The 25,582-nt window shown below is 43.4% G+C and overlaps 2 protein-coding genes across 4 annotated transcripts in view; both read left to right on the top strand.

The window, feature by feature from the left end:
* LOC310695995 (NXPE family member 4-like) overlaps positions 1-24,623 on the top strand; it is a 48,916-nt gene extending 24,293 nt beyond the window's left edge. Inside the window, exon 7 of the mRNA XM_083481064.1 lies at positions 23,873-24,623. Within this exon, the coding sequence (XP_083337190.1) occupies positions 23,873-24,408 (536 nt within the window). The 3' untranslated portion in view covers positions 24,409-24,623. The remainder of the gene's footprint in view (positions 1-23,872) is intronic.
* On the top strand, positions 762-12,711 carry LOC310695994 (NXPE family member 1-like). Of its 3 annotated transcripts, none has more exons than XM_083481061.1 (6): positions 762-842; positions 3,273-3,333; positions 5,485-6,208; positions 7,882-7,943; positions 10,175-10,396; positions 11,618-12,711. In XM_083481061.1, exons 3-6 carry the CDS (start codon positions 5,493-5,495, stop codon positions 12,151-12,153), a joined length of 1,536 nt encoding a protein of 511 aa, XP_083337187.1. In that variant the 5' UTR covers positions 762-842; positions 3,273-3,333; positions 5,485-5,492; the 3' UTR covers positions 12,154-12,711. The 3 variants fall into 3 exon arrangements, with proteins under 3 accessions (XP_083337187.1, XP_083337188.1, XP_083337186.1); XM_083481062.1 differs by having other exon boundaries at positions 779-832; XM_083481060.1 differs by lacking the exon at positions 762-842 and adding an exon at positions 2,038-2,195.
* Positions 24,624-25,582: the final 959 nt, after the last annotated feature.

The raw sequence follows: 25,582 nt of genomic DNA, 5'->3' as shown, positions 1-25,582 counted from the left end.
ATATTTTCCCTTACAGAGTATGCAGATAATTTCCTCAATTTTCCAGGACATCCTGGAATTATGAATGCCATCCTGGCTTCTGATTTGAGCCTGGAAGACCTTTATTTCCCCTGCCAGTGCTGCTGCCACCAAGCTCATGGAGGAAGATGAGGCGGCGCTTGTCCCGAGCAGCAGCCACAAGAAAGCATCCTGTTACCTCTCCATGGCCTCTCCATGGCCAGTGGTGTTAGCCTCCACCTTTGGGCAGCTTGGAGAGCGGGCAAAGAGGAGGAGGAGCTCTCGCCGCCAAGGCCTAACCCCACATAGTGCACCAGCTCTGAGGGGCAGGAAGCATAGCTGTCAACTTACAGATTTGAAAATAAGGGACCAGCAGCCTCGAAAATCAGGGATCAGCAGCCAAAATAAGGCAGTAGATCCAAGAGCTGATGTTCCCAAAGGACTTTGTTCCTCCTCTGTGTACCACTCCTTTCTGCCTCATTAGCCTTTATTGATTCCAATATAATAAGTGCATGAGTTCCAAGAGCCCTTCCTTAGGCCTTGATGGTAGCTGCTCTGCTCCTAGCTGGGCAGCCCTGGCTCATGGAGCAATGGATTGGGGCCACCTTAAAGGAAGAGGTGCAACAGAAGCCGCTCTGGCAGAGGAAGCACCCTCACACTGCTTTTGCTCGGCAAAGGTTTGCTGACCAATCGCAGCCTCTGATCATTTAGAACCTTTCTGTTGCTAGGCGGTCTTCTCAGGCCACAGTCCAACAGACGACGTACAGTTGAGGTAGGACGGGAAGTTTGAACTTTGCTTCGGAAAGAGAAAGGGAGAAAACATCGCAGGATATGAGTAAAAACAGGTTGAGAGGCATTGAGAGGAGGAGGGTGGTGGTGGTAGGGATTGTCACAGGATTACAAAACCAACCCAAACCCTGGGGAGGGGGACATGTACAGGGGGAGTAAGGACAAATGCTTAATTGTGCTTAATTGGGGGCTGGATTGGATGAAGGCAGCCCTGTTTAGGGAGGTTTTTAATGTTTGATGTTTTATTGTGTTTTTAATTCTGTTGGGAGCCGCACAGAGAGGCTGGGGAAACCCCGCCAGATGGGTGGGGTATAAATAATAAAATTATTCTTATTCTTATTCTTATTCTTATTCTTATTACCCTCAGGGCCCCTTTCAGCCCTATCATTATGTGTGGATGGTACTGATTGCCAGTTAGGTACTTGGAATGTATAACTGGTAACTTCAATGGCTTAATAATAATAATAATAATAATAATAATAATAATAATAATAATAATAATAATTTATATACCACCCTTCATATACCACCCAGGATGGTGTACAACATTAAAAACACATTACAGAACATCAATGATAAAAACATAATAAAAACCCTAATGGCAGACAGCCTAGCAGTAAAACAATCATAATAACAGTCCACTCCTCCACCCCAAAAAAACACTTTCATGGGCCATAGATTATTTAACAGCCATAGGCCTGGGTAAAGAGGTAATAATAATAATAATAATAATAATAATAATAATAATAATAATAATAATAATAATATCTTTATTGTCATTGCCCCCTCTCGGGGATGTTTTTGCCTGACACCTAAAGGCATGTCACAATGGGGAGAGCATTCCACAATTGGGGAGCCACCACAGAAAAGGCCTATTCTCTTATTGCCACCCTCCGAACCTCTCTGGAATGGGGGACACAGAGAAGGGGCCTTAGATGACAAGGATATGGGTTGTTTTATACAGGGAGAGGCACTCCTTAAGGTATTGAGGGCCTGAGCCATGTAAGGCTTTATAGGTCAACAACAGCACTTTGAATGGAATCCAGAAACTGATATAAAGCCAGTGCAGTTGTGCCAGGGTTGGTGTTACAGGCTCAAACTGCACAGTTCAATGTTTTTGTTGGACTACAGTTCCCATCATCCATGACCATTGGCTAAGCTGGTTGAGGATGATGTGAGTAGAAGTTCAATCACACCTGGAGATTTTAGTGCAAAGCATTGCTACTCACCTGCTGCCCTTTTTGTGTGTGACAGGCTTGGAACCAAATGAGGTGAAAACGAGTTTCTCTGTGCTTTCCAGAGGTGGTTAGAATAGCTACACCTCCCCCATGAGGAAGACACATTTCTGTGCCCTTGTGATTGTAGCCTTCATCATCCTCGGCTACCAGTTTCACAGATCCGAGATCCAGGTAGATTTAAACAATTTAACTGATAGGTATCCTCCTAATCCAGACCTTGACGAGCTTTCTACTGACCTTCCATTTGAAAATTAAATAAATAAATGGCAAAGCTTTTGAAAACAATGTCTTGACAGAATGGTGTTTAAGGGCAATATTAATTTAGAGTACATTTGTTCCAGTGTATGTGTGTGTGTAAATATTTCCTGCTGCTTTTCTCTCTGTCAAAGAAAAAATGAATGTACAGTGGTGCCCCGCAAGACGAATGCCTCGCAAGACGGAAAACCCGTTAGATGAAAGGGTTTTCCGTTTTGGAGGTGCTTCGCAAAACGAATTTCCTATGGGCTTGCTTCGCAAGACGAAAATGTCTTGCGAGTTCCTGCGGGGTTTTTTTCCTCCCCCCCTTTTTCCCAAGCTGCTAAGCCGCTTATCAGCTGATCCTAAGCTGCTAAGCCGCTTAACAGCTGATCCACTAAGCCGCTTAACAGCTGATCCGCTAAGCCGCTAAGCCGCTTAACAGCTGAGCCGCTAAGCCGCTAAACCGCTTATCAGCTGATCCGCTAAGCCCGCTAAGCCGCTAATAGCGCTAATCCGCTAAGCCGCTAATGGGCTTGCTTCGCAAGACGAAAAAACCGCAAGATGAAGAGACTCGCGGAACGGATTCTTTTCGTCTTGCGAGGCACCACTGTATCGGTTGCCTTGCTGGACCCATTAATGCATTCTCGAATCCAGCATTCATAGAATCATAGAATTGCAGAGCTGGAAAGGACCCCGAGGGTCAACTAGTCTAACCCCCTGCAACACAGGAATATGCAGCTGCCCCATATAGGGATCAAACCTTGGTGCTATCAGCATGACACTCTAACCAACTGAGGTGTCTCTGGTAAGCCCACAAGTTTTGCTAACTAAGTGCTCAGCCTTGCTGTCATTTTAAGTGCAGCCCTAACCACCTAGACTCCTAAAGCTTCACTCAGCATGTGACTGTGCTAAGCATGTGGCTTTCATGGAGTGAAGAGTATTTTCCACCAATGAGCCATCCTCTTTCCTTGTGAACACTTGCAGTTGTTTCTTTCTCATTGCATGCTTCAGATAACCAACTCCAGAGGTCTCAAGAGACAAGTAGAAAACATTACAGTTGCTACAACTCTTGGTAAGGACTCTATAATTTTCATAACCTCATCGGCTGTTAATTCAAGAAATATAGTCATAAATACAAAACATATTGCAAACAGTATTGGCTAATGGAATAAAACAGAGATGGGGGACATTTGTGGCCCACCAGATGTTGTGGGTGTGGGAATGTTAAGGATAGTAGGAAAGGATATACAGTGGTGCCTCGCAAGACGAAATTAATTCATTCCGCGAGTCTTTTCGTCTTGCGATGTTTTTCGTCTTGCGAAGCACGGTCCGTCGCAACTGCGCCTCTTCAAGCGGCTTTAAGAAAAAAGCGAACAAACTCGCCAGACATTTTCGTCTTGCGAAGCAAGCCCATAGGGAAATTCATCTAGCGAAGCAACGCAAAAACCGAAAAACCCTTTCGTCTAGCGAGTTTTTCGTTTTGCGAGGCATTCGTCTTGCGGGGCACCACTGTATTGAATAAGTATTATCCTTCCTTCCTTCACTCACGCTAGTGAAGTGATGTAGCAGAGCAGATTCCCCTCATTATAACAGGAAGTTAGTTTGCAGTTTTGTTTGAATCTCTTAGCTAAGATTATTTCCTGGTTTCCCCTTTAATCCCTCTTAAAAGAGTAAAAACACAGGAGTCTTTCTGAGTAAAGTAACAAAAGGTTTACTCACGTTTCTGTTCACGATTTCATCCCTGAAAGGCAGGCTTCACCTAGTACAGTGGTACCTCAGGTTAATTTGTTCTGGAGGTCTGTTCTTAACCTGAAACTGTTCTTAACCTGAAGCTCCACTTTAGCTAATGGGACCTCCTGCTGCCACTGCACCACCAGAGCACAATTTCTGTTCTCATCCTGCAGCAAAGTTCTTAGCCTGAAGCAATATTTCTGAGTTAGCGGAGTCTGTAACCTGAAGCGGATGTAACCTGAAGCGGATGTAACCCGAGGTACCACTGTAGTTGCACAAAGAAACTGTGAGTTCATCTCACAGGGAGACTGACCTCATGTGCTCCTGGCCAAGAGCCAGCGGACAGCAAAAATTACATTAAGATAACAAAATGGCTGCGGGAGAGCAGCATGGCAGCAAGAGAGCAGGAAGCAAGTGAGGGAGAAGACAACACGAGATGACTGGACTGAATAAGACTGAGAAAATAGCTGCATGACTCAGCTCTTTCATGGAGTCAGCCAGAGCCATGCCCATCTCCCAGGCCACATGCAGGGGGAGGACGCTCCACACCAGTGGAACAGAAAGTTACACTGACTGGATGTCCCCCTGCCTGTGCCCACTCTAGGGAAATAAGGAATGTTGCATTTGACTGTACCAGTGGATTGTATCCCACAGTGAGACTCAACTCCCAGCAGCCACAGTAACTGGCACAGCCAGTGTCCAGGGGTGATGGGCATTGTAGTCTAGCCTAACCTTGAGGGTCACAAGCTCCCCACCCCTGTGAAAAATAAGTGTACCCTATTTTTCACTCTATAAGACGCACATTTTCCCTCCTAAAAAGTAAGGGGAAATGTGTGTGCGCCTTACAGAGTGAATGCAGGCTGCACAGCTATCCCAGAAGCCAGAACAGCAAGAGGGATATGGCTTAGCCACGCGAAGCCTCTTCAGGGCAGGGGGAGCCTTCCTCCTGCTGACCTGAAGAGGCTTCATGTTGCTTTCGCTGAAGCCAGAACAGCAAGAGGGATTGCTGCACAGCGATCCCTCTTGCTGTTCTGGCTTCTGGGATTCAAAATATTTATTTTATTGTTTTCCTCCAAAAACTAGGTGCGTCTTATGGCCAGGTGCATCTTATAGAGCAAAAAATATGGTAATTTCTTACATATTTTCTTGCTGTGCCTCCCAGACATTTTCGAATCTATTCCCACCTTTCCCAGGTACCTATGGATGTGAACGGGATCCATTCCGGAGCCCTGTTCGCATCCTGAGTAAAACGTAAGACGCAACTACGCGTCTACATGTGCGCAGGTACGTTTTGCCTCTTCCGCACATGCACACAACGTCATTTTGAGCGTCTGCGCATGCGTGAGCGGCGAAACCTGGAAGTAATGCGCTCCGTTACTTCCGGGTCGTCACAGAGTATAACTTGAAAACGCTCAACCTGAAGCACATCTAACCCGAGGTATGACTGTATTCATATTTTAATTGTTATTTGGGTGAATTTGGAAATATTCAGGATCTGTTATGAACCATTCAACAACCAAAGATGGTGGGAGCACAACTGGACCAGTGAAAGGTGACACCCCGAGCTGTAATATGATGGAGTGGACCAAAAAGGATGAAGAAGTAAAAAGCATCATCGCAAAACTGGACCAGATGATGCCCAACGTCACTTTCACAGATATAATGACCACCACAAGTGCCCAGAAGAGTGAGGCCACCTTATTAAACTACAAGAGTTTTTATTGTGTTGGAGACCCCTTGCTGGTTCAACTGGATTTGTACGACCACTTGGGAAAGAGAAAAGAATACGGAGGAGACTTCTTACAAGCGAGGATCATCTCTTCCAGTCTTAATGCTGGAGCTTCTGGGAGCATCACAGACTACAGGAATGGGACATACCTGGTCAATTTCACTTTATTCTGGTCTGGCAATGTTAAAGTATCCCTTATGCTCATCCACCCCAGCGAAGGAGTTTCAGCACTGTGGGCTGCGAGGAAGAAGGGCTACGGCAAAATAGCTTTCGTAGGCACATTTTTAAATGGAACATCAACTGTCTCCAGCGACTGTGGTTATAATATAACAGTAAAAGAGCGGTGTGAGTATCTTGATGAGCGAGACCAAGAGGCCTTCTACTGTTTGAAGCCACACAATGTGTCATGTGATGCTTTGATCCGCCTGAAAACCTACAATGAAAAGGTCACGTATCTCACGGACTTGGAACACAGCCTTTTAAATAGGTATTTATTTGGCTACTTATTTGTGAATCATCCCCTGTGGGACTGTGCTGATCTGTGTATCTGCTCTCTATGAGTAAGCAGGTACATTGTGGTCTCATGAGATGACTATAAGAGTCTTGTGGACTAGGTTAACATCTCATCTAACATCCTGATTTCATAGATGCCTATGTGTGGTGTAGTGGTTAAGAGGGGTAGACTTGTAATGTGGTGAACCGGGTTTGCTTCCCCACTCCTCCACATGCAGCTGCTGGGTGACCTTGGGCTAGTCACACTTCTCTGAAGTCTCTCAGCCTCACCTCACAGAGTGTTTGTTGTGGGGGAGGAAGGGAAAGGAGATTGTTAGCCACTTTGAGACTCCTTAGGGTAGTGATAAAGTGGGATATCAAATCCAAACTCTTTGGCCCTTAATCCTTTTAAGCATGAGACTCTTAATCTCAGGTTTGTGGGTTCGAGACCCATGTTGGGCGAAGAGATTTCTGCACTGCAGGTTGTTGAACCAGATGACCCCCGTGGTTCCTTCCAACTTACAATTATATATGATTCTATATTAAATCTGTTAAAATGGCAGAAGTCATATTTCAAAATCCCTGACTGATAACAAAACAAGGTTTATTATTATTATTATTATTATTATTATTATTATTATTATTATGGCAGAGTCCTAAATTTGTCTGGGGAAGGAGGCAAGAAGTTCATTCTTCTGAATCCAAGGTTGCAACAGCACACACCTCTCCCCGGCTTATAATGAAACTATCTGTTCTTTGAAAAACATAACTATTCCAAATCTTTATACCAAAAGCCACCACAAAGACACTTCGGGTGACTACTAAGCCAGACACATTTCCAGTTACAAATAAAATGTTGAAGTGGGAAATATCTCCACTATTTTGTATGAGGCAAAGAATCTCCTGACTTCTAGCTGGAGATGGGGGCAGGGAGTGGTGTCCCGAGAGCGATTTTTCAGGAGTGATCAGAGGTGGGCAAAATGCTAGAGGTACTGTTGTTTTGTAGGAATGTGAGGATTGATTTCTGCTGCATTTATGGATGATTGTAATTTTTATCTCTTCACCCCACCTACCAGTAGTCCATGGGGGAAGGGAGAGTAGTCCATCTCAGGTATGTATGGCTGATGTAACATGCCTTGAGCCTAATGTATAGGAAGGGTAATGCATCTGAATAAGTAGGTAAATTATGATGGTGGTTATTTCTTAAATTTCAGCCCTGCCCTTCCTCCCAAAGGAGCCAAAGGCAGCAAACACCAGAGCAGTAAAATAATGTTACTAAAATAAAATAACATTTCAAGTATTTTAAAATACTTTAAACATTAAAAATATCAGGAGCACCTAAAAATAGCTAATAATAGGACAAGCTATGCTCTGATTTCATTTCAGTTTTTATTCTACCAGGTTCACCCTATTACCTTCACTTCATCCACATCTGAAACACTCTGGGGTTATTCTAGGGCCATTTCAATATAATTTTCTATTTATATCCAATGAGGATGTAACTTCATATGAATTGTCTTTCTGGATCAGATTAAAGTTCATTCAGCTATTCCATTTCCGAGCGCGTCTAGTTGGATGAAAGAATTAAGTGGGGTAAAAACCAGGAGCACTCCTAAAAACTGATATGTTCCAACGTTCTTTCCTAATTATGATTTTTCTCTCCTAAAGGTTAAACATTGGATGCAACATCCCTCAGTCTTTTGGAACCTTTTGGGTCATAGCCTGTGAAGGTCTGTTGGACTTTCTCTCTTCACAGCTTTGGTGATCTCTGCTTGGGAAAATGGGGACGCTCCTGTAGCAAGTCTCACCACTTCTGCTTATACAGTATATACAACAGCAGTAGAGAGAAGGGTTTGGGGAAGGGAATAAAGAAATACTGGAGTTTTGCCTCCCTAACAGACTTAAATCTTACTGAAAACAAAGCCTCTCTTGTTGGAGAGGGTATGATATGGGGTGGATCTACACACAAGGGGGGGAAAGCTATAAATAAGTCAGAAATTGAATTGTTATAACAAAAGGGGGGGAACCTATGTAAAAATTGCATAGAAACTTTGTTTGCTCTCTGGCACCATCTGGTTGGTGCTGTTAAATATGTTTCTGGATGGAAATTTAGATGATGATGGTGATGATTTCATTGCGTATACCCCCCAGCCATTCTCAATATGGGTTGCCCCAACCCCTCTCAATCACAAAGTTGGGTTATTTCCTTTTGGCTTCATGAGCAGTTATAGCTCAGAATTGGAAGACATTTCAGAATATAAGTATTGACCAGTGTTACCCAAACGTATGACAATGCGCTCTTTTAAAGAAATGAAAACAAAAACTGTAGGTTGCCAGGGGACAAAGGATAAAGGACCCATCTGAGAAAAGATGGAAAGGCATTTATGGATTATTCAAGCACAAAGGATAGTGCTGCCTTCCACCCCCAATATGGTACTCTAGACCAGCCTTTCTCAACCTTGGGTCCCCAGGTATTGTTGGCCTACAACTACCAGCACCCCGACCACTGGCCATGCTGGCTGAGGGGGACTGGGAGTTGTAGTCCAACACATCTGGGAGTGGAAGCAGGAGGCCAAATAATTATAATAATTTTGGTTTTGCTCCATCCTGGAAAATGTATTTATCACTACATTTATAACTCATCTTTCCTCCAATATGCTGAAAGTGGTGTAGATCGTTCTTCTCCACATGACAACCCTGTGAGGTAGATTAGGCTGAGAGAAAGTAACTGGCCCAAGGCTACCCAGCGAGTTTCAGTTTCAAGTAGAGACTAGAACCACTGGCTCAATGACTGTGGCTTCAGAACTAGCACATGGTTTGTCAGGTGCCGAATTGATGGGCTGCTATAAAATGTTGTCTCTGCCCAGTGGCGGAGGAAGGGGGGTGCCGGCCACCCCAGGCGTCATCACTGAGGGGGTGTGACAAAATGAGTTTTAAAAAATAAAATAAAATTGGGCTGACGAAACTTTTTAGGGTTGACATGGTGGCTGAAACGGCAGCGTGGGACTTGCGTCTGCCTGCTGCCTCTCCCTCAGCCGCCCTACAGCAGAGGGGGAGGCAGTGGAGAGGCTCCAAGGGTCAGAGATGCTTGCCCCGCCCCCATGGGCAGATTGCCCCACCCCCGGCTGCAGGACACGCCCCCTCACCAGGCACCCGAGCGGCTAGCTATGCCGCTGCCTCTGCCAACTACTTTCCTCCTCCCTCCTTTCTGGAGCTTTTGGGTCCCCACTGATTGCCCACAAACTATAGATCCATTCACTCCTTTCAATGCTGGTTTCCTCACACTGCTACAATCATTGCTGCCCAAGGACCCCTGTAGGTACAGCATCTCTGGAGCCGACTGCCGCTTCGCAGGTAAGAGTCACCTTCTGTTGTGTGGGCAGGACAGTCCCTCCCCTTACCTGGCCAATCCCCTGGCAACGAGTCCCCAGGCGGGATTGGGCAATTGGCTGAGGTAGACGGAGACCTCCAGGTATCCAGCCTGGGGAGGGTGAAGCCAGCCCGAACTACCAGGAGTCGCACTGGGATCTGGGGGGCTGCGAACGCTGTGGGTTGCAAACGTGCCTCCCGCACAGATCACGTTCACAACCCGAGCATCCACTGTATCTTATGTGTATCTTAATGAACTAAATAGAGCAAAAGATTATGAGTCATGGGGGCAGTGCGTATTTCATTTGTTGATATTTCGTTAATGTTGTTTTATAGGTTAGAAAACGCTGCACTCATTTGTTAATCGTGTAATATGACCTTTGCTGTAATTGTGACGTTGAGTTTATTTTTAAGTGCTGTTTCCTTAATAGTATTTCATAGATTGCAATTGTTAATTATTTCATATTATTTATGCTGTATTTATAATGTTCTGTTGCTATTTATTGTTTGTAAAGCGCTTTCCAGAATGAAGAGTGGCATAGGAATGCAATAAGTCATTGGCATCTTCTTGTTTCTCATTTCCTTTTGACAGGCAAGAAGGCAACTGTGGCAAAGGGGAAATGTGGGGTTGGAATGAGCTATCCATCTCCCAGTGGCTTCGTCTGGAGGAACGAGTGGTATCCTGTGTTCTGCCATGTGCTCAGCTTCAGAAACCTCAAGAGAATTAAAAGTTGTTTGAAACGAAAGATTATTTACCTCCTGGGAGATTCAACTTTGAGACAATGGATGTGGTATATCACAGATAAAATCCAATGTACGTTTTCCTACCTAGAGACAACCACAATGTAATATTGTTGCCTGTAACAAGTATCTTTGTTTCAGGCTTCTATACGCTAACTTTTGAACACCCAGTCTTTCTTATGTTTCAGAAATCTGTTCTACATGGAGATCAGGGAGACATTTGTCTAAGGGCTTATCCACACATGTTTTTGCCTTGTTCTTTCCAGGTCAACACTTAAAAGCTCTGTATCTGAGTGGGTTTTTTGTTTGTTTGTCTGTTTGTTTCTGTTTTTACCCATGAGCTTTCCCCACTCTTCAGTACTCAGTTGCCATTTGCTCCAATTGAGCTTTAAAGAGCATGTTTTCATGGGGAAAGCTCTGGACAAAAAAAAAAAAATGTCACTCAGATACAGAGTTTTAAAGGAAGGACCTTGCCTGGAAAGAGCAAAGGAAAGTGTAATAAGCCCTAAGTTGTGCTTTCCAAATTAATTCATAAATCCAAACACAGCTATCCTTTGGAATTCATTATTTGAATCTTATGGTGCTGTTCTCCAACCAAGAAATGTAAACAAAAATGCATTTATTAGGGCACTTTATTTTAGGAAAGTTGTTTGCTTGCAAAAAAATATTGATTTTCCGGAGGAGTTTAAAAAGAATCCTGTTTATCCAGGCTCAAAGATACTGTTCCTGGCTTCGCTGAAATCACTGGTTGAGTGAACGTTTTAAACGGTTTGTAGAATGTATTTGTTTGTTCACTCACTGAGACTATGCACGAAGTGGGAGCCAGTTCTGAATGAATTCAGCTTGCAAGAGTCAACTCCCAGCACTTGTGGCTGTAACCTTACCATCCTTCCTCATTCAGTTCTCTCTGGAAGAGGAAAAGTCCTACCTGCTGGGAGCTTTGATCTCCTTTGGCTGACGAGTGCACAGGTGCTCTCCTTCCTTACCGCTCCATAGCCAATTGGCACATGACAGCAATGAAGAGGTCATTTGCCTGGTAGTGAAGGTGCAGCCACGTTAACTTCCAGAGAGAAATTGGTGCAATCATTGTAAGGGAAACAGCATGCGTACCAGGGTGGACGAAGAAAACTCATAGCAGACACAGGAATCTCTTTGAAATGAACAGCACTATTAGATCAACAAGAGTAGGCTAGTCATTCTGCAGTTTCCCCCACAAGAAGTTGTCCATTGATTTTTCAGAGGATAGTTTTCAAAGATTTGTATTGATTCCCCATCCCCTCTATTCCTGCATTAGCATTTCAGTATTTTGACCTCCATGGAACGGGTAATCAGAAGAATATGGTGGCTCTGGACATGAAAAGAAACAGCCAGATCCAGTGGAAGAAGCACAACCACCCTTTCATCACCATCATTGAATACATGACAGCAGATCACAGCTACATCGCTCGGGAGATTGACAATGTGGCAGGCGACGGAGACACGGTGGTTGTCGTCTCCCTAGGCCATCACTTCCGCCCCTTCCCCATTGAGCTCTTCGTTCGAAGGATGATCAACATCCGGGGAGCCATCCAGCGCCTTCTCGTGAGGAGCCCAGATACAAAAGTCATCATCAAAGCAGAAAACACCAGGGAGATAGACATCGACCAGGAGAGATTTGGGGACTTCCATGGTTATGCCCAATACCTTGCGCTAAAGGACATTTTTCGAGATTTAAAGGTGTGCTTCATTGATGCCTGGGACATGGCAATTGCCTATGGCACAAACCTGGTTCACCCACCAGATCACGTGGTCGGAAGTCAGGTTGATATGTTTCTGTCTTACATATGTTAAGGCAGTAAAATAAACCCAGAGTGAAAGCTTTAGTTATGCAAAGGAAAGGATTTTGAATGGGGCAAGACAGTCAGCTAAACATGTGGAACATTTTTATCAGTTGCGTTTAGACACTTAAGGGTGTAATAAAGCACCAAAACAAATAACAGACAAAGCAGAGAATTTTGGATCGGAAAAATGTAGCAATTAAGGATATGGGACACTTTATCAAATATTGGATGGATAAACTTTATCCCACTGGGTTTCCCTTAGAATGTCAGGAGAGCCTTGCTAGGTCTTCCCAAAGATCCTTCTGGGCTAGGATCATTTCCCAGCAATTCCTGTTGAGATGCTTCTGGGAAGCTGTCTGGGAGAGAGAAAGAATAATTGGTGTGCCTTCCCTCTCTGCAAATATTTGCTTTGAGTAATAGCAGCTGCTCATATTTGATGGTATGGCATTCCAATCTTGGCCTAGAGCAGGCTTTTGGACACATTACAGTGCCGGATTTACGAGGCCATTGATCCATAATATGAAAGCAATAATCAAAGTACAAATAAATAAAACAGTATTTTTTTACAGATTTTACAAATTTCACCATCATAATACATAATACATATGTTTTCCTTTTAACCTTAATACTTTAACTCTAAACAAGTTTGTACTTCCCTCCCTCCTTCTTCTGATTTCTCTATATTTTCTTTATATTTACGCATTTGTCATGTTTTCATTCTATATGTACTTAATACTATGGAATAATACTATTCAAAATTTCATTAAATATATATTCTTCAGTTGTTGTAATATATTTCTTCAGTGTTCTTAAATCCAAAATGAATGATTTTTAATAAACATTATGAGGTCTATTTCAGTTCCGCAAATTTGTGTATAGTTCTTTTCTATGTATGTTGTATATTTCATCCAGTCTCTTTGGAATGCTTCGTCACCCTGTTCTCTGATTTTTCCAGTCAATTTTGCTATTTCTGTGTACTCCATGAGTTTCCGCTACCATTCTTCAACTGTGGGTATTTCATGTTGCTTCCATTTCTGTGCAAGTAGTATTCTTGCCACGGTAGTAGCATAAAGGAACAGTTTCTGGTCACTCTTTATTATATCATCTCCAACCATACCTAGCAAAAATGCCTCTGTGTGGTTTTTTTGGAAAGTGTATCTAAAAAACTTTAAAAACTCATTATAAATATTTTCCCAGAAGGTTTTAACTTTTGCATACAACCACCACATATGGAAAAACTTTCCTTCCTTCAATTCACATTTCCAACAGTTCTTATTTCTCATTCTATATATCTTTGCTCACCTGGCTGTGGTAAGATACCATCTATACATCATTTTTAATATATTTTCCTTCTGGGTCACACAAGCAGTAAATTTTAATCCTATGTTCCATAGCTTTAACCATTTATCATATTCAATATTATAACCTATGTCAATTGTCCACTTTGTCAGGACCTCTTTAATTCCTTCATCCTTTGTATGCCACTCCAGCAAAAACTCATAAATTCTAGACAATGTTTCTGTACCTCCTTGTATTACATCCATTTCTATCCTTGATCTAACATGTTCGAAGCCATTTTTGTTGTTGTTTGTCCTTTAAAAATATATTATTGAACTGGTGGTATTCCAACCATCCTGTTAATTTTGTTTTGAGATCCTCATAAAGCCTAATTTTAATAATATTATTTTCTTCTATCAATAGGTCTCTGTAAGTTAACCAGTCTCCTTTCATCACTCAGGAGATTGACAACATTGTCATCTCCCTGGACGAGCACTTCCGCCCCTTCCCCATTGAGGTCTTCATTCGAAGGATGATCAACATCTGGGGAGCCATCCAGCGCCTTCTCCTGAGGAGCCCAGATACAAAAGTCATCATCAAAGCAGAGAACACCTAGGAGATGTCAGTAGACCAAGAGCAATGTGTGGGCGTCCATGGCTATACCCAATACCTTGCACAAAAGGATATTTTTTGGTGGGTTTTGTTGATGCCTGGGACATGACAGTTGCTTACGGTGTGAACATACTTCATCCACCAGATCATGTGGTTGGAAATCAGACTGATATGTTTTTAACTTACATATGTTGAAGCGTTAAGGGATATCAAATGTGAAAAGTTCAATTACCCAAAGCAAAGGATTCTGGATTGGCAAAACTGTCAGTTATATATACGGAACTGCCAGATCCTTCCCAAGGGTCCACCTGGAATCATTTTCCAGCGGTGCCTGTGCAGATCCTTCTGAGAAGCTTTTCCCTGTGCCACTAATATCTCATGGGGTGCCACTTCAGACTAAGGTGGGTGTCAGGGAACTGCCATCGGAAGGAAGGGAGGTAGAAGGGCTCACACAGGTTGGGAGAGACTCAGCAGCTGAAGAGGGAACCAGCAGGGGGAGAGGAGGTGAGCCGAGGGGAAGTGAGCAGGAGGGATGGCTCAGAGACACTTCCAGCGAAAACAGTGGGGAGGTTTCAGGACCTCCTGTAGGGACACCCACTCCTCGCCGGAAACTGTCACGCAGAGAGTCCAGAAGACGTGTTTCCATTAAGGAGCTTTTATGTTGGAAGAGATTCCGAAAGCAACCACTGTCGGAATCTGCCAGCGACTGACGGAGCCATGTTTAAGGGGCTCCGTTACAGACAGAGGTTTGCGAACTTGACCAAACTCTGAGGGACTTGGATTTTACGCACAAGCAGCTCATCATCCCATCTCAGTGGGGTAGGGTGATTTGGAGGTGCAGGTAAGTTGTTATGGAGAGTGGAGCAGAAGACCTCACGTCCCAGCCACCTCTTCTGCAGAGGGGTTTGCAGAAGTGTTTTGGTAGGGGGCGAGGAGAAAACACAATTCAAACAATGCCCTCATAAACGCCATGACTATATATTAAAAAACATGTTATTAAAAATATACCGTACTTTTCCTTGTATAAGATGAGGCTTGTTTTCTTATGAATTAATGTCAAAAATAGGGTGTCTTCTTATACACGGATAGTGAAGAGGTGGGGCGGGGGACTGATTGCTGCCTCGAGCAGGAGATTTTCTGTGGCGATTGAATGGGTGATTGGTGGCTGCGGCAAGGGCTACATATATATCAGAATGGTTTAAAACAATTACGTATAAGATGCTAGCTAGCTAGCATCTATCTAAAATAAAACAGGAATCAGCTAACAATGGTGGAAAATGGTATTGCCCACATAAGCCTGACAGAATAGAAATGTTTTCAGGTGTTTAAAAGTTGAAACAGAAGATTTGACTCCCCCTACTCCCCCTATTGGCTTTGACTCCCCCTACTGGTGCCCTCCTGCCATACACCCCAGATGGATCTGTCGTTTGTTAAGCCTTTTCTTTGATGACCAACACCCCCTATCCATGCCTTCCCTCTGTATCAGTGAGTTACTCTCCATGTCTGAAGCCCTAACTCTCCTACCTCTTGCCACATGCACTTATAGACAGGTAGGGCTGGGAAAGAAACTTCCTCGCCTGAAACACTTATTGGTTTGTGGGCACTGCCGGTCAGTGATGGACCAATAGCCTGACCTGGTATAAGGCAGATTTCTGTGGCCTTAAATACAGTGCATGCATGTCATGCTCACAACTAAAACTAGAGGCAGTTGTGTTCATTGTGCCCAGAGGCAGGCCCAGCATCACACTCTTAAGTATGGCTAGCTTTTGTGCTGGGGAAAATGTCTATCCTTGGTTCAAATATGTTTAGATGCCTTTTGCCAGAGCTGGGGGATAAGCCTATCTGGAAAGTGAAATCTCTCTTGCTCTCACTCTCCCTAGTGAGAGGTTTAAACCAGCCTGTCCATTACAGCACCCTCCTTTATTCTTCCCTAATCCTATGTTTGGGGAAACCTTGAGATTGCTAGCTTGCTTTTCTTAGTGAGCTTAGTGGCACATGCTCAGAGGCTCTCCATTTCTCTCCTCTGGCCCTCCCCTTCTCCCATGGCCCAACCTACCCAGGGCAAATTCCTCACTGCAAAGCAAGGGGAAGAGAAACAAATACCAGCTTGCCTATCCTGCTGATCTCACCTATTGCAGCTGATACCAGGGAGGACAGCGCGCAAGCAAGAAGGGAGGAGGTGAGAGACAGAGTGGAGGGCATGGAGGAGGCTGGAGGAGGAGGATGGTGAGTAAGAGGTTAACTGGGCTCAGGGCAGGATCCGAGTCCAAAGCCCTTCTCCATCCCTTGTGGGTGATGTAGGAAGAGAAACCTGCACACTTTTGGTAGGGGTTGGAAATGCAATTCAGCTATTCTATTGTGGCCTTAATTCCAATGGTCACCTTTAAACTGACTTTCTTTGTGACACCCCCTTGCCCACCCAGCAGGGGGCTGGGGAAAAGAGAGGGGTAAAGACACTCTGAAGGAGCCCGGGTTACATCACAACGTCCTTTTCCCTTTCTTCTCACCTGGAACCTCTCCATATAGTATAGGGAAGGAAAGCTTCATGTTTTCTTAAATTCATGGTACAGTATTCACCTGCCTGACCCTAATCCCTTGGAAAAATCCAAAGGTCCACTAAGCTAACATTATTGTGTGGGAACCAGCTTGCTTTCTTCTGGGTGGGAACATTTCACTTCAAAACTGACAGGATCACCTAAGTTCAGTATTAGAGGACGGCACAAGTGACAAATCGCAATACAGAGTTGTTGAGTGGGAGTGGCCACTGAAAGGTCACCCAAAAGAGGACCAAAGAACAGAGAGATTTGCATAACACGTACTTGCGTTGATTAATATGTATAGATGCAAACTGAGAAATAATAACTGGGAAACTGGGAAAAAGAGAGAGAAATACCGTATTTTTTGCTCTATAAGACTCACTTTTTCCCTCCTAAAAAGTAAGGGGAAATGTGTGTGCTTCTTATGGAGTAAATGCAGGCTGCACAGCTATCCCAGAAGCCAGAACAGCAAGAGGGATTGCTGCTTTCACTGCGCAGCGATCCCTCTTGCTGTTCTGGCTTCTGAGATTCAGAATATTTTTTTTCTTGTTTTCCTCCTCCAAAAACTAGGTGCGTCTTGTGGTCTGGTGCGTCTTATAGAGCGAAAAATACGGCAACCATTGTGATTTAAAGAGAAACTACAATTATATAAGGTTTTTTCCCCCTTAGATGGATAGCCTTGCCCAATATTTTTTTGGGGGGAAGGCTAGCTCTGTCCCCTCTCATTCAACTGAATACTGGACTGCATTGCACGACTGTTGTAAGTCACTCTTGACCAGCCTCAACCCCACCCCTGTATGCAACCTAAGAGAGAAGTTAATGAAAGGGGCATTTCAACCACTCCACGCCACCACTGTGGAATATCACCTTTAGGGTAGATATAATGGAGCCAACATGGGAGTTGATGATGTAAGTGAGCTGCGCGGAAAGCAAGCTGATTACTAGCTTAGCAGAGGCTCTTTTTATTCACAAGATAGACAAAACCAGCAAGATATATTCAGGGCTTTGATCTTTACACTTCTCCCATCCCGAACCCCCTGGGTGTTGCCTAGTTATCTACGCAACTTGCTCCACCGTGTCATGTTCCCATTACAGAGGGAAATGAGCAATACCTTTGCAAAGGAGGTAAAGGTCAGGGCACAGAACACTGCTGAGGAGACAAAAGGTCAAGGAGTGGGCATGTCAGCTAGACAGCTGTGGCTTGTCTTATGCTGCGGGGGTGGGTGTGCCCTCACCCTGCGACACCATCCCTACAATTAGGGTGGCATAACAACCCTAACAGAATTTTGCCAGTGATAGCATTCAAGCAACTTGATCACGAATCGGAATGAGCTTGAACAAGTTTAGATTACATAGAGGTAAAGGGACCCCTGACCGTTAGGTCCAGCCGTGGACGACTCTGGGGTTGTGGCGCTCATCTCGCTTTATTGGCTGAGGGAGCCGGCGTACAGCTTCCGGGTCATGTGGCCAGCATGACTAAGCCACTTCTGGCGAACCAGAGCAGCACACAGAAATGCCGTTTACCTTCCCGCTGGAGCGGTCACTATTTATCTACTTGCACTTTGATGTGCTTTCGAACTGATAGGTTGGCAGGAGCAGGGACTGAGCAACGGGAGCTCACTCCATCACGGGCATTAGAACCGCCAACCTTCTGATCAGCAAGCCTTAGGCTCTGTTTTTTAACCCACAGCGCCATCTGCGTCCCTAGATTATATAAGCAACCCTAATATCATGAGAGGATTAGCAGGATTCTTAATAAAGCACCCCCTGAAGTTTGAGAAGGTGAAGGCTTGGGATGTCAGTGTCTTCGTCATTTTACAATATTAGACTTCATATTCTTTCCTGTATGACACTGCCCAGAATTAAGATGTTTGCTGGCTCCCTTAAAAATTTCCGTAAATATACTTTTCGTAGCTGCCCTCTTTCATAGAATTATAGAATCATAGAGTTGGAAGAGACCACAAGGGCCATCTTTGTTTTCCTCTTGATTACATTTCAAGACACCAAACAGTTAAGCAAGTTCAACTTTGATTTTCAAACAGATTAATAGAGAAGGTAAAATATAAGAGCAGTTTCCAGTCATTGAAAAAGGCAAAAAAGGAATGCATTACCATCTATGTTTTTCCTTGTTCTTCCTTGTCTTTCACTGCCATGGACCCTTTGAATATATTTTTTTTAAATAATGTTTATTACTTTTATAGATTACAAAGAGAGAAAAAAGAAGAGAAAAAAAACAGAAAAAAGACAAAGAAGGAAAACAAAAAGAAAAAAAATACAATATATAAACAATGCAAAACACAACCTAAACTCAAAAACTAAACACGTTAAACTAAACTAAACAAACCCCACTAAACTAAACAAACCCCACTCCCTAACCTTAGCCCTAAATGAAACAAAACAAAAACAATTAAAAAAAATACATCCTCTCTTTTCCGTACTCTATCTTTCATTCCCTTGTTTCCTCGACCTCCTCTCACCTCCCTTTTTGTATTCCACTTCATTTAATTCTTTCAGCAAATCCTTTCCATCTTTCTCAATTTTCTATCATATTGTAAATAACATATTTTTTAACCTTATTTTCCATTTAAACTAAAATACTTATATATACTTATCTCCTTATAACATTTCTGCTAAGCCCATAAAAAATCATTCCACCATTTTTCTATCACTCATTAGTTTTACCATACGTCTATATATAAACTTTAAATTTTCCAATCTTCTTCCACCATCTCCTCTCCCTGGTTTCGGATTCTGCCAGTCCTTTCCGTCAATTCCATAAAGTCCATCAACCTGGTGATCTTATGTCCAAGGCTCTTAACTCTTTTCCAAGTGCCTTCTGCAGGTCTTCTTCATTTTCTTTAATGCTAAAAAGCAAATCTCGGGGAAACTCCAACCTGTCAATCCTTTTCTTCCTTCTGAACAGATCAGCCAAATTTCCATAGTTAAAGCTACAGTCCATAAAGTATTTCAGGGCATATTTCAAGATTCCTCCAAGTGCAAAGGCCCCCAAAACTTCAAATCTCCTCCAGGCCCGAGTCCATGTCCCAAAAGTCAATTAAACCCTGCATAGAGGGATCTTTCCAACTTTCCTTCTTTCGTCGAAGCCGGAGTCCATTCCTCAGACTTTTCCTAGATTCAATCATAAAAGGCCTCAACTTATAGTCCTCAATTTGCTTCTGTGAAGCCACAGATCTCACTTGTACTACTTTATGTTCAACTTTATGTTCAACAACAGCAACATTCTCCTTCTCCTCCTTCTCCTCCACCATTTGTCCTGCCAAAATGGATTCCTGTACCAAGTCCTGAATTATTTCTGTATTGATGTTCGCTTTTTGACTCAAATTAGTCACTTTCTGTTCCAAATGGTCAACTTTAAAACTCATGTCATCCATCTTCTTGTGAAGCTGTCTCAGCGAACAGCTTATCTTACATAAAACAGTCACAATGGCCTCTCCTGTCAACATTTTTTAATAGTCCAAGGTCGCTCTCTGGTTCTCAAACTCCTTATCTGCAGCTGGAAATCCCCCAGTTACAGTCCTGTTACAGTTTCAAAAGCTCCCTCTAGAGGGAAACAGTCTCCACTTGTATCAGTTCTTTCAAGCACAACTTCAAACATTAAAGATAAAATTTCAGTTACTTTTCCTCTTTTTTAAACGCAGAGAAGGACAATGGAAACAGTATCTTACTCTTATTTAGCTAGCTGTCAAAACCGTTCTGTCAATTGCACTCTCTCCAAATGTCATCTGGCAGCCTGTTTCCCAGGTTCAGAGCAGTGGTAATTTGATTTTTCACTCTCTCCTGCAGGCTCACTAGATCCAAAATTTCCCCCTCTTCTCCTGCTTCCAAGGGGGGTTTTGTATTTTAAACCGATGGAAATTTAATCCTTTGCCAAAAGCTTTCAAAGACTTTAACTTGTAACGCCTTTGCTTCAGTCTATTTACAAAACGGGAGGCGGACTTCCTGTTTATGACCTCCCGCTTCAGTGCCAAATTAAAGTATTTAAAAATCCAATTTTCCGATTTACTCACGAGTAGTTGTTTATAATCCAATTTTCCACAGGAAAAAGTCAGCGCTCTCCGGCAACAGCAATGCGGCTTCACTCTGTGAAAAAAGCAGTCGATTCAAAGTCGATTCAAGGACCCTTTGAATATTATCTTCCTCTTCTACCTCCTGTCATCTTGTTCAGTTTCATGGCAGCAAACAACTCCTTTGCTTCTCTGTTATTGATAGCAGTTAAAGGAGTGCCATGCTGCAATGCTATCAATTTAAAGGGCAACTCTCCTCTAGATTTGTTGCTCTTGGCTTCTCTAATTTTTCAAAGTTCCTGCCTTTTTCACAGCGTTTCACTACTGAGAACCTGAAAGATCCTGATTTCTACTCCTTCCCAGGTTGAATTAGGTGCATTGTGAGTCATTCTCATAATGCTATGTTTCGTTTGGAAATGATGAGATTTAATTACTATGTCTCATAATGCATTTCCAGGACAGCCAGGTCATTCCTTTCAGATGATAAATATTTTAGTTTCCAATTTTTTTATTTTATTTTCATTTACAAACTAACACATAATGACAGCTTAACAAAAACTTGCCAAACTGGTTTTGCAGAGAGGGGTAAGCCCTTACCTCTCAGGCATTTTTATGAATGGGATTTGCAAGTGAAAAGACAATGGGAAAGTTTTCCCCACCCTCCTACTGCAGAGAAATATTTGAGGTCCTTCTGGGAGACCTCCACAACAAGATCTAGATCCTCCTTAGAGGTCTGGTTTGATTTTTGTGGCATTAAAAGCCTCTCTTCTTCATCCACTGCTAGGTCTGAAATCTTTAGATCAGCTCAGAGCTTTCCAAATTTTTCAGGTTGGTGACACACTTTTTGGACATGCATCATTTCGTGACACAATCATTCAGTTTTACTAGCAAACCAGAGGTTAAACAAATCCTTTTCAGCCCCAGGAGGACAGTGGGTAGCAATTGTGCGACACACACCTACACACTGCAGCCGACACACTAACGTGTCACAACACACAGTTTGGAAAGCTCTGGATTAGCTGTTCACCATGCGAAGAAAGTTGTTAGTACTTTTTCTTTGCCCTGCTAAAGCTCTGAAGAATCTCCTTTCTCGTTCAAAATTTGAAATAGCACGATGAGGGCTAATCAGTGTTGCAAAATGATATAATTGAGCAGATGGCCTGAACTACCATCTTGTGCAGTTATGTCATCGCCCACCCTCCAACTTGTCCTGTTCATGTTGTATATGGTAAGCTTGAAATCAAAGGTGGCGACTCATGAGGAAACACCCCTCCTTCTTTCTCAGAGGAGACCAGAATGTATTTGACACATACCTGGAGACTCACAGCTTTCTTGGCCCTGGTGCTGGGAGCATTCATCATCCTCAGCTACATCTTCCACAGAAGTGACACGAAGGTAGGGATCCTCAGACTTTCCCCCTCCATTAAAGCTCATGTCTCTCCTGTGAAATCAATAATTCTGAAGTTGTGTGTGTAAATACATTGTGAACATTCATCTTGTGGAACTGAAGGGTGGAGACTGCGAAGGTAGTGTGCAAACTCTCACCATTATTTCTTGTTGCAATTTTCAAGAATTTCATTTGTGGAGAGCTGAAGAAGCATTCAGCAGCAAACGAAATGGCTAAGGATATTGGTAAGGGCTTTTGCTTTAAAGATCTCCATCCCCCCCCCCCCATAAATCCACATATATAGTGGTACCTTGGTTTACAACCATAATCAGTTCCGGAGGCCCGGTTGTAAACCAAAACAGGTTGCAACCCAAGACATGCTTTCGCCAATGGGGCCTCTAAAAAACTAATAATAATAATTGGTTGTAAACCAAAAAGGGGGGGGTTGTAATCCCAAAAAAGGGACACACACTTCCGGGTTTGACTTGGTTATAATCCAAAACGGTTGCAAACCAAGGTACCATTGTATGTGAGAGACAGTTTGCTCTTTCTGCTGAGTTCCTGTTTGGATTGGCTTGGCCTCTTCTCCATTGGATGAACCATTTAAACACTCCCCCATTATGCCATGAACCTCATGGCATCCGCTTTTGGGCTGGCACCCCTGGAACTGTCTTAAAATTCCAAATGTAGCCACTGACCCAAAAATGTTGACAACTCTCAGCCTAGAGGCTGCCCCTTGCAGAAACCCGGTGCAGAAATTAGGCAAATGGAAGCTTTGCTCCCAGAGGTTAATGTGCAGGGAAAAGGCAGCTCCAATGGAATTGTCCATTTTTGCTAGATGGCTTGAGCAGAAGCTGCAGGTTCCACCATGCTCCTGGAAGGAAAGGAACACCAGCTCGCAGTACAGTGGTACCTCAGGTTAAGTACTTAATTCGTACTGGAGGTACGTTCTTAACCTGAAACTGTTCTTAACCTGAAGCACCACTTTAGCTAATGGGGCCTCCTGCTACTGCTGCACCACCGGTGCACGATTTCTATTCTCATCCTGAAGCAAAGTTCTTAACCCGAGATTCTATTTCTGGGTTAGCGGAGTCTGTAACCTGAAGCGTATATAACCTGAAGCGTATGTAACCCGAGGTACGACTGTATCTCTTTCCCCTCCATGCCACCAAGCAACTGTCTGAAGCAAAGAGATTATAGCCAAGAGGAATGGAGAAAGGACATCTAGAAGATGTTTGTCCTCTGCTCCGTGGGAGTTCCTTGCAGTGTGGGCCCAGCCTGTCAATAGAACAGAGATAAAGTCTTTGCCCTGAAACAATACAATACAGTACAAATCTTTATTATGGTCATAGACCAACATGAAAGGATGGGATACAGCCATTTAAAATCTGAAAACGTTTTGGAAACTTAAAAGGTGAATATAAAAGTCTATAAGAATTTAAAAGGAGCTAAAAGAATCTAAAAGAAGGGCTAGGAGCATTGGGCGGGTATGGAAGAACATAAAAGGTTGATATATAAAAGACTTTACCATTTACAGAGCATTCTGATATGTTCATTAAATCTGGTTTGTGGCACAGGTCATCCTCCCGACAAATTTTGAGCACTGCTGTGCAGAATCTAGCAACATTATATGTTGTAGCAGGATTGGTATCTGAGAGCAGCAGGGAGGTATAGAATTGCTCTGTGAGGCCTGGGTACTTATGTAGTAGTGGGGAAATCAGGCTGATATAAATGTCTCTGTAATTGTCCTGAAACAAATAGCACCATCAGATCCAAGAGAGTACACCAGACATGCAGTAGAATTTTCCGCACAAGAAGTAGTCCCCTAATTTTTCTAAGGGCAATGACCAAAAAACTTGTACTGATTTTTTTTCTCTATTCCTACATTAGCACTGAAATATCTCAAGGGCTATGTAATCGGGAAACCCGACCGACTGGTCGCAGTGGACATGGCTAGAAACATTCAAATCAATTGGAAAAAACATGCTCACCCCTTTGTAGGCTCTTCTGAGTACACAGTGAAAGACCACAGCTATGTCGCTTTGGACATTGACCTTGTGGCAGGTGGCAGAGACACAGCAGTTGTCATCTCTCTGGGCCAGCACTTCCGCCCCTTCCCCATCGAGCTCTTCATTCGAAGAATGATTAACATACGGGCAGCCATCCAACGTCTTCTTCTGAGGAGCCCAGACACAAAAGTCATCATCAAAGCAGAGAACACCCGGGAGATGTCAATAGACCAGGAGCGATTTGGGGACTTCCATGGTTATGCCCAATACCTTGCGCTAAAGGACATTTTTCGAGATCTGAAGGTGGGCTTCATTGATGCCTGGGACATGACAGTTGCCTATGGCACAAACCTGGTTCACCCACCAGATCACGTGGTCGGAAGTCAGATTGATATGTTTCTGTCTTACATATGTTAAGGCAGTAAAATAAACCCAGAGTGAAAGCTTTAATTATGCAAAGGAAAGGATTTTGAATGGGGCAAGACAGTCAGCTAAACATGTGGAACATTTTTATCAGTTGCACTTAGACACTTAAGGGTGTAATAAAGCACCAAAACAAATAACAGATGAAGCAGAGAATTTTGGATCGGAAAATGTAGCAATTAAGGATATGGGACACACTTGGTGGCTGCGGCGAGGGCTGCATATATATATCAGAGTGGTTTACAACAATTACCTATAAAACCATTCTAGCTAGCTAGCTAGCATCTATCTAAAATAAAACAGGAATCAGCTAACAATGTTGGAAAATGGTATTGCCCCCATAAGCCTGACAGAATAGAAATGTTTTCAGGCGTTTAAAAGTTGAAACAGAAGGTGCCTGTCATTGGCTTTGCCTCCCCCTACTGGTGCCCTCCTGCCATACACCCCAGATGGATTGGTTGTTTGTTAAGCCTTTTCTTTGATTACCAGCACCCCCTATCCATGCCTTCCCTCTGTATCAGTGAGTTACTCTCCATGTCTGAAGCCCTAACTCTCCTACCTCTTGCCACATGCACTTATAGACAGGTAGGGCTGGGAAAGAAACCTCCTCGCCTGAAATGCTTGTTGGATTGTGGGCACTGCTGGCCAGTGATGGACCAATAGCCTGACCTGGTATAAGGGAGATTTCTGTGGCCTTAAATACAGTGTATGCATGTCATGCTCACAACTAAAACTAAAGGCAGGTGTGTTCATTGTGCAGAGAGGCAGGCCCAGTATCACACTCTTAAAGATGGATAGCTTTTGTGCTGGGAAAAATGTCTGTCCTTGGTTCAAATATGTTTAGATGCCTTTTCCCAGAGCTGGGCGATAAGCCTATCTGAACCATATCCCAGCTGGGAAGATGGACTACCACCCGCTTAGTCTTTTAGCTCTGTAAAGTGAAATCTCTCTTGCTCTCACTCTCCCTAGGTTTAAACCAGTCTGTCCATTACAGCACCCTCCTTTATTCTTCCCTAATCCTATGTTTGGGGAAACTTTGAGATTGCTAGCTTGCTTTTCTTAGTGAGCTTAGTGGCGCATGCTCAGAGGCTCTCCGTTTCTCTTCTCTGGCCCTCCCCTTCCCCCATGGCCCAACCTACCCAAGGCAAATTCCTCACTGCAAACAAGG

The sequence above is a fragment of the Podarcis liolepis genome (genome assembly GCF_965112155.1).
Source record: "Podarcis liolepis genome assembly, chromosome: 16".
NCBI classification, from domain to species: domain Eukaryota; kingdom Metazoa; phylum Chordata; class Lepidosauria; order Squamata; family Lacertidae; genus Podarcis; species Podarcis liolepis.
Note: the sequence above shows the minus strand (reverse complement) of the source record. Positions and strands in the feature narration are given on the sequence as shown.